The 10,112-nt window shown below is 29.8% G+C and overlaps 1 protein-coding gene across 1 annotated transcript; it reads left to right on the top strand.

Moving 5' to 3' along the window:
• Positions 1-2,699: 2,699 nt before the first annotated feature.
• Positions 2,700-8,329, top strand: LOC108691793 (1-acyl-sn-glycerol-3-phosphate acyltransferase alpha). Its single transcript, XM_018199704.1, has 4 exons — positions 2,700-3,135; positions 6,587-6,902; positions 6,974-7,139; positions 8,014-8,329. The coding sequence occupies exons 1-4, from the start codon at positions 2,951-2,953 to the stop codon at positions 8,163-8,165; spliced, it is 819 nt and encodes a 272-aa protein (XP_018055193.1). The 5' UTR covers positions 2,700-2,950; the 3' UTR covers positions 8,166-8,329.
• The last annotated feature ends 1,783 nt before the right edge of the window (positions 8,330-10,112 follow it).

Raw genomic sequence — 10,112 nt, 5'->3', positions numbered from 1 at the left:
AATCCAATTGCATCCATTTAAATCTAATTGAATCCAATTAAATTCAAAAAAAGTATTCGCTATTTAAAATATGGATAGAACAAAATTTTAATCCATTTTAATCCATTTTAATCCATTCTCATTTGCTGGGTATAAAATGAGCAAAGCAAGTTTTACTTTAATCAGTAAACTGCAGATATTTATGCGCATACTTAATATTAATTATTGAACAGTTTTTTGAATTAATCGTTTATTAAAGAGTTATTAAAAAATGTGAGATTTCTTTCGTATATTAAAAAGTGAAATAAAAAGATTGAGATTGCCCCCATCTCCCTAATAGACCTCCAGGGAACTTTCTAAGGATATCCAAAGAATATCCTTATGTACTTTGAACATCAGAAGGACATTCTCAGGATGTATTCCGGATAAAATGTGTTATTAGGGCTGTAAATATGCATTTTATGCAAAATATTCAGTTATTCAAGTATGCGCAGTCTTCTGATCAATATTTATGTTGTATATTGCGCTGTGCATATTTTCATTCGGATTTTATCATCTATTTATAGTTGTTAGATTATGCCAGTAAATCTGGCGCGAATTTTGGTGACAATGTACTTTCATTTTATGAACAAATTTTGCAAGTAAAATAGAATTTTATTCTTTATAACGAAGATACAGATACTAGTTTTGATACAAAATTTTGATTAAATTTATTGCTAATTTGCATTAAGACGTATTTATACTGTCATTTAATTTGCTTGGGAGGCAATTGTTACCATGATTGATCATTGAATGCGTACACATACGTCTGAAAAACATTTGTACGGCGAACAATCAATATTCTTTATATGTCTATCTGATTATTAAGTACGATCGGAATGTCGCTTTTTCATCAATCGAATGATCAATATTGTTCATGTACGCAAATGAGAATTATAATTAGTTAAAGTTTATTAATTAAACATTGAGAATTGATTAATAATAAATTAAATTTATTATATAAATATTAATAATTTATTAATGAATGCAATTTATGTAAAGAAGAAAACCAAAATGCATAAAATGCAAAAAAAATACAGATAAATAAAAAGTTGACACTTGAAAAGTTGAAAAGTTTAAATACACTTCTTACTGATATACCTAATAATTGCTACTTAGCAACTTTACTTTAATACAAATGTGTGTGTGTACACCATTTGCATTAATATCACATACATTTTCATAATATACATATATAACAATATATTGACAAAAACAGAGTAATTCAGATCATTATGTTATTTGCTTTTTTGAATATCCATTGAAAATGATTTTGTGATGTCCTTTGTGTTACTCCCTTCATCTTTTTAAATATTAATTACATACATATATACTAAAACCACTGCCTGTTTTATCACAAAACGAAAATATTATTTCTATCTTCCCTTCTTCGAACTTTTAATTTAAAATAAAATTGATATAATTATATTATTTAGTATGAATACTTCTTCTACATATTTAATTTACTTTTCCCCAAAAAATAGATTGAGGATCAACACATCTAATTTGGTCTTAACTCAGAAAACATTTGGAAAAAACATAGCAAACGAACTCTGTTTATACCTTTGTTCCGACAAAGAAATAAGAAATGTTATTTTAACAAGAGAAAGAATATTGAAGCATATAGAGACATAATTCTTCTTTACGTTTTATTTTCTTCAATCTTTCAAGATTTTGTTTATATACTTTCAATATTTTCTTATATTTTTTTCTACGATCTTGATAAGTAATTTTGTATAAGAATAAAAAAATATCTAAGTAATTTACATTTAAAAAATATTTTTATGCTATAAGAATGTTAAATAGACGTAATTATTAATGTGAATTATAAATTGCTGCAAAAATGTTATTTTAAATTAGTAGTAAAAAAAAGTTTAATAATAGTTTAAAAATACTACAAATGTCTTATATAAACATTTTTTTATGTTTTATGTAACATTTATTTAAATAATTTAAAAGACGTATCGTGTCAAATAGCACACAATTTTTAATGTTTAAAAACGTATTGATACCGACTAAAATTTAAATTTTAGTATACATTTATTAAATTAAAATTTTTTGCGTTTCAATTTTCTTTCAATATCGGCACGAACTTTCCGGACAACCTAATATTTTGAATGTAATTATATTGCTCGAGTAACACACTGTATTAATTAATGTACACTGTATTAATTAATGTATTATATTAATTGGCGTTCCAAAGATCTTTGTCTCAACTTTTCTATAGAAAAACGTGCAACTTAAATATTTAAGGCTAAATATAAAGTCTCTGTTTCAAAAAGCAGCTTAGCAATTATTATAAGATTCTTTCATATTATTGATTTTAATTTAGCAAGAAAACAAAATTCAATCCAATTCAAAAGAATTTTTGCAAAGTTGCTTTTTCTGCTGAACGCAGCCTATTACGTTTAAAAGAGGCATATATGATATTCAATGACGCAATGTTTGAAACAATTTATATTTTCAAAATGTTTTTAAATGATTTTTCATGTATTGTGATTTAAATATATAGTGACAAGCGTATCCTCAAAAACTAAAATTAAGTGTCTTCGTGTGAAACCGAATGGGGATTGCAACTAGTATAAGTAGTGACAAGTAGGGGGTAGAAGGTAGAACGCCGAGGGTCTCTCTCTCCCTCTTTGCAAACGGCACGGAAGTGTTCGTCGTCAGTCCGTCGGACGACGGCAGTGTTTCGCTTGCGCAGCAGCGTGTCACGTCGCGCCAGCTTCGAGGGATCCCCGTCGTCGGAAGCCCCGCCAAGTCTCGGGCATCGGGCGAGGGAGCGAGCCCGTCTGCGCTCGTGATAAAATCGCGTGAGCGTAATCGTTGTGGGAGAAAGAACGTAGAAAAAGAAGAGGAAAGAGCGGAAAGCTCGCGTGTTCGAAATTCGTTTCGTGTCGTCCCGCGTCCGTTGTCCCTACGGCCGCGGAAGATGGCTCCGTCGTGTTTCGAGGTGATCCTCGTCGGTTTTATCCTCGTGCTGCCGTTTCTCTACGAGACCAGCCGCACCTTCCGTTATTACTTCAAGTTCCTCATTTATTATGGTGTCGTGATGATGACCGCAGTCGTGCTCATGCCCATCCTCTCGTTGCGGCCTGGCAATATCAAGAACTTCCTGTTAGTAGCTCCGCAATCGATCGATATTATTATGTTATCACATATCATCTCTCGTTTCGTCTCTGCCTTCGATTCCTCTCCCCGTTCAACAATCACTACCTTCGATGCTTTCTTTGAACGTATTGTTTTTCTCGAAGTAAAGTTTTGACAGCCGTCGCGGGAAGATTGCCGCGCCGGGACGGCCACGAGAATTTATTGACCGGTGCTCGCTGCCTGTTCTGTCAGTGGGTGGCGGTGATGATGACGGTGGTGGTGTTTGTAGTTGTTGCTGCGAGTATCATGACACGAACGACGGCGATGCTGGTGCAGGAGGAGGGAGGGAAGGATTTAAACTTGTTGTGCCCTCGGAGACGTACCATATGGGAGAAAATGAGTCTCTTCCCATAATAATGGCAGCTCTCCGACACAAATAAAATGATAAATGTCCAATACTTACGTCGTCTCGCATTCACGATAGAGACAGTCGCTGCGAGAAAAGTATACGGGATTAATTATTAAGGGATTGCTGAGTGAAGATCAGCGACACTCCCAATAGTAACGATTGTTATATTTAACTTGTTGACAATGAATATTTTCACTAGCTATTATACTTGGATGTGTAGTATTCGGATATTTGAAGTGCTACTTTGTATTATTAACATTGAATCTTTTCTCTCTGACAATGAGTACCAATTGAATCTATTAGAATTTGTGTATATTGTAGATGCTTTCCATAGTGATATACGTTGATATTATACAGGATGTATCTGAAATAACGTCCACTAATCATACAGCTATTCCTAATAAAAAACTGAGTCGAAAAGTCCTCTAACATTTTGCAATTTTCGCAATATTTTTTTTAGTCATCTAATGAACAAAATGTCTAAAATCAATATAAGACAACTCAATATAAGATACTCGTATCTTTGAGTTTTTTAAGAAACATTTTTAAAATATTTCACAAAGAACATTGAAAGATATTTAAAAATTGTCTTATACATCGATTTTATCCATTTTCTAGCAATTTTTAGAAATTCATATCTCGTTAACTATTATGAAAATTGCAAAATGATAGAGGACTTTTCAATTTAATTTTTTATTAGAAATAGCATTGTATAATTAGTGGGCGCTATTTCAGATACATCCTGTATAAGTAACGTATTATCTTTGTTATAGTGCTGAATGTTTAAAAAAATGATGTTTGTATTAAATGAAAAGCATCCTATACTAACAACACTCTTTGTTTGTAATTAAATTAATGGATGGAGAAGAGAGATAATTTTTAAAATTTATGCAATATGTCTTGTATCTTGACATTTAAGTTTTTAATATTACAAATTTTGATTTTTTTATTGATTGACTAATTAAAATATGTACATATTATGGTAATAGCATTAATGAGGCAAAATAACTAAAAGGGAGAGGGTAAGTTTTGAAATCGTTGCAATACTTCAACATATTCTTGAAACTCTTTAAAATGTTAAACAATGGAATTTGAATTTTTTTAAATATAGCTTCTTAATAGAATTACATCGATAGTTCTACTATTTTTAAATTTATTTAATGTTAATTTTATTGAAGTTACTTTTTTCAGAAATTTTTTTCATGCGCACCAAAGTAGGAAATAGTTTAACGAAAGTTAAACTATTTCCTACTTTTCGGTCTATATTCGTATACAGGCTGATAATATTTTATCGATAATTGCGTACTTCTGAAATTGTATTTCTGATATTCTATAGGTAATATAGTACATGTAATTATATGTTAAATGTGCACTAACGTCATGATAAAAGCGCGTTCTGAATAAGTACGGATTTTCAAGTCTATGCAAAAATTCTAAAAAGATAAAAAAAATAAGAAAGTTTGACATTTGTTTTTCATAAATATAAAGACGAAGTCGTTGAATGAATCTTCATACACTTTTATACGAGTGAATCTCGTCAATTGAATCATAGCGATCAATGAACTTTGGAGAAATATATAGTACAAAGTTCTAAAAACAAGTTTATCTAATACTTGAAGCGTTTTAACAGCTCGAAATTCTCGATAATATTCGATATTCTTTTATATTGACACGCATGACTTCAAAATTAATTTAAAGAGAGAGAAAGAGAAACGACACGATACAGTAAATCTATAATTATGCTAATTTTCACCAACGTAGATTAACTTTAATCTCGGTTCAACTTACTCTTTGTCTTTTTCTAATCTTTAGAACTAAAAAAAAAACAAAGAGTAAATGGAACCGAGATTAAAGTTAATGCATTAATGGAAATGGACATTAGATCTTAAAAGATTATCTAATCCAAAATATTGAAGAATTTTTATTTTTCTCAATGCTTTGTTACATAATTGTATCTAATTCTTTTATGTGTTAACTCATTTATCAGTTTAACTTGTACACTTAATAGAGATAAAAGTTGTATGCTTCGCAGAAATAAAAAATACCGATAAGAATTAATCATTTTTTTGTATATTGAGGAATATATTGAGATCCAAAGAACTCTTTTTTTTCTTCATTTCAATGCTTACAATTAGTCATTCATAATTATAAACTACAAATGATTAAAATTTACTTCATTAAAATGTTGATGTAAATTTCTTGCAGAATATGATTATAGATATGTAAGATACAAGCAAGAAAATAAAATTATGAAAGAAAGAAAAAAATCGAATATATTTATATAAATAAAGGAGTGTAAAGCCAATGAAAGTCGACACAATTGTACGTGTGTAAGAAAAAATAATATATATGTTAATCACCAATTGCAGACGTTTCGACCATAAGATTAGGTCCTCTTCATTGTAACATAATAATAAAATTATTGGAATCAATCTGATACGTTATAAAATAATCATCGTATTATAACGGATCATCATTAGGCTGAGAACAATTTAAATGATTGAATTCTTGTATCTAATTCTTTGGATGTCCAGCTAACAACAGATGATAATGAAGTTCTTAATTTTCGACAACAATCTAATGATGATTTACTGACAGCATTCGCCTATTGTTTACAACGTATCAATTTGACTCTGATAATTTTATTGTTACATTAAAATTTTACTTAATCTTATGGTCGAAACGTCTGTAATTGATAATTTCATCAATATCACCAAAAAATTATTTATAGAAAAGACAGAGTTTAATTTGCGCATTTTACGTATATTAAGATTTTTTATATAAATTTTTAATAATACACAAAATCATATTATACATTATAAAAAATAAATATTTATCTTGTAATATTCGCGGTTGAAAAAAATCGAAGTATTTGAAAAACAAGATACTTTTTATTTTTAGATGTTTAATTTTTTACAATTGCATATAAGGAAGTCCATTATATTTTTTAGCAAAAAGATTCTTTTATCCTTTCTTGCCTATATCTCAAATTATCCAAAATAAAATGATTGCTTTCATCAAGTTAATTGTATTATTGATACTATGGGAAAATATTTTTTCTTCTTGCAGAATAGCATCGTGGTCGTGTCAACACATTAGCACTCTGCTAGGACTGCGATGGGAACTGCGAGGAAGGGAGCACTTGGAGAAGAATAGGGCTTGTATAATTGTGGTAAATCATCAGAGCTCATTAGACGTATTGGGAATGTTTGATCTTTGGCCGGTGATGGACAAATGCACTGCTGTTGCCAAAAAAGAAATTTTCTATGCATGGCCGGTCGGCTTGGCCGCATGGTTGTGCGGTCTAATTTTCATCGATAGAATGAATTCCGAGAAAGCGCGATCCGCCCTCAATACCGCCACGAAGGAGATCAAGGATAAGAAGGTAGTCGTGCTTGGAATGTTCGTGTTGATTTATACCATTTGCTTTCTACTATACTTTTCATCACTTCACAGATTAAACTGTGGATATTCCCTGAGGGAACTAGACGTAACACTGGTGAGATACATCCTTTCAAGAAGGGTGCCTTCCATGTCGCGATCAGATCGCAGTTACCCATACTACCAGTTGTATTCTCTTCTTATTATTTCTTATCCGCGAAAGAGAAGAGATTTGATTCCGGTAAGTAAATTGTGAGGCTACAAAAAATAGAAAGTTAAAAAATATTAAAAATAAAAAGAAAATTGCAAAAATTAAATCTTTTGAAGAATTAAATCTCAAGGATATATTAGGTGTAATAAAAAGAAATCCATTATTTTTGCATGAAATTGAATGGAAAAATAATGGACTTCTTTTTACTACATCTAATAGATTAACAATAACTTAATTTTATGCTTAAAGTTTTCGATCGAGTTTTCGATCGTTTACTTGCATTTTGACCCTTATATCAAGATGCATCGTAAAATTTCGCATGCTTTTTATATTTCAAGACTTTGGTTCAAGTCAAGTTTGTTTAGACGTTGAACTTCTTCCTACTTTTTTTCTATAAATTGATGTTTTATGTTTTCGATTTTGAAATATCTTTTTGAGCAATATGTTGATAACCTTTAGTGACTTATGATGCATAACGGTATGATGTTGAATATTGTATCAATAAACAAATAGAGTTTATCATCATTGTAACACAAAATCGAATCGAAAATAATCATTGAGATTTGTCATAGAAATATCCATACTTTGAAAAATTTAACCTTATCTTCATAAGGACGCTTATCTTAAAAAAGACTCCTAGATAACACTAACTAAAAAGAACACATCTTCGCATTTAACAATATAATTTCTAACATCAGTTTTAAAATTAAAATTTTTTTCTTTGCCAAGGAGTTCTTGAATATTGACATAAGGATTGAATGATACATAATATAAAAAATTAAAATTTAGTGACTTAATTGAATAATAAAATTGTCTTCTAGAAGAAGCAACCTGTGAAAATAATTTCTTTATCGGAAATTTGCATGAGATTATCAGAAGCAGTTTAAAATTCACTTAATTAAAGGACGCATCGTCGTGACGACATTACCACCCATTTCAACTGAGGGACTCAGTACGGACGACGTAGAAGAATTAATGGAAAAGACACGAAGCACCATGAGTGAAGTATTTCACGCGACAAGTCGTGAAATTCAACAATCCCTTCCTGTTCGGTAAGAATACATCGAATGATCATTATTAGACTGTAACGGGCTCATCTTATTAAAAAATGAGCAAATGCTTACTTCTTTACAAGCCGTGGGGGAAAACATTTTTTACGAAACATAACATAGGTCGAGACAAGATCTTCGAAATTTTTAATTTTTCATAGATATTGAGAACGGAGGGTTTTTTATTTTTCAAACAAACAATGCCACTCTGCATCCCACTATCTACTAAGAATATCTATTAAGAATTTCTTAAGATCTTATGTCAATCTTATATCAATCTTATATCAATCTATGTAGTTTTTCGTAAAATTTTTCCATCAGGGAGAATATTAGTAAATAAGTCTCCATGCGGGAATCAAAGATTTTAGCGTCCAAATGTTTTTTTATTGTGTTATTGGTATATAATAATATTATAGTATCCTAATTTATATTTTAATCTCTAACTGATTCAGAGAAAGTAGATAATATTCGAATTTGTATAATACTTGTCTATATTCTTTTCGTATTTTAATTTGTTTATTCGTTATTGCATAAATCTCTCGCGAGATTTTTAAATAATTCTTCAGTATTTATGACTAACAAATAAACCGAGTAATCTTTATTGTTCTTTATTGTTATATCTATATTTGGGATATATGGGCGATTTGGTTCTTGCATAAAACGAACTCCACGTAGTACAATAGCGCCTGCAAAGCATTTAGAAAGCGCTTTCTATGCGCTACTGTGCTACGTATGATTTTAGCGTGTGATAAAATAAGTATAGTTATTAGAAGAGTTATATGCATCGCTGAAGAATTAATAAATATCATTATTAATTAGATGATGATTAATTAGATTTTAAAAAAATTGCATACGGTAAATTCTTAAAATATACGGTATACTTTTTACGGACGCGAAGACAGTGAGAGAGAAAAAAAAGAAATTTTCGATATGTACATCATGATTTTTCGTAGAGTTACGGATTGTAAATATGATTAGAATGCATTTTTGTATAAATTGTGGAAACATTGTTAACGTTTATACTTAAAGATTTGTACTAAATTCCACTAGATATACTTTGGTATGTATAAGATACGCTTGTACGTTCCTACTTGTCTGTTTTATGCTTCCATTTGTTTTCATATGTTTATCTAAAATGATTAAAACAGATTAAGGTACACGTAATGATAGGAAAAAATGCTTTAATTCTAAATATTTAAAAGAGAAGAGAAATTTTAACATTCTTTCGGATAATTTTCCGAATATATTTCGTCTGAAGTATAAAATGTAATTTAATTTCAATTGTTGATTAACTTATCATTGTAAATCGAGATAATTTATTCATAATCCAAATAATGAGAAAAATAATATTTTAATCGACAGAAAATATATTAAGCCTCAAGCACATTATATTCACACTGTGCTGCAATGTACATACATATGTTTTCACCTACTATTACAATAGTTATAATTGCGATATTGCGAAAATGATCGGCAATATTAAACTTTAGTCCTTGGGCATTTTTTAAATAATCTATTGCACTTTTAATTGCAATACTCTATATATATTACATATAACTGATGAAATGTCACATTCAATATTAAGAGATTATAATATCTTCGTTTACATTATATCTTTATTTCCAAATAGCGATTGTGTTCAGTTTAGCATAGCTTACATTTTTTACTAATAACTTATCAGCGATTAATAATAATTGACCAAGAAAATTGACCTAGTTCTTGGCAAAACAAGCATTATGTAATTGCGCTTGTATTTTTCTTCCAATGATTTCTAAGAATGATTTCTAAGATCATTCAGTATACTTATTGGCAGATTCCCATTTTTTAATATTCTACAAAATGAATGCGTGTTATAGAATGTAGAATTATAAATGCTTGTTTGTGAACAAGCAAACTAGTTATCACATATGTAACAACCATTTTATCCAATCGTTTGCGCAATTTCACACTGTAA

Source organism: Atta colombica, unplaced genomic scaffold (assembly GCF_001594045.1).
Source record: "Atta colombica isolate Treedump-2 unplaced genomic scaffold, Acol1.0 scaffold52, whole genome shotgun sequence".
NCBI lineage: Eukaryota > Metazoa > Arthropoda > Insecta > Hymenoptera > Formicidae > Atta > Atta colombica.
This window is presented reverse-complemented; position numbering and strand designations above follow the sequence as displayed.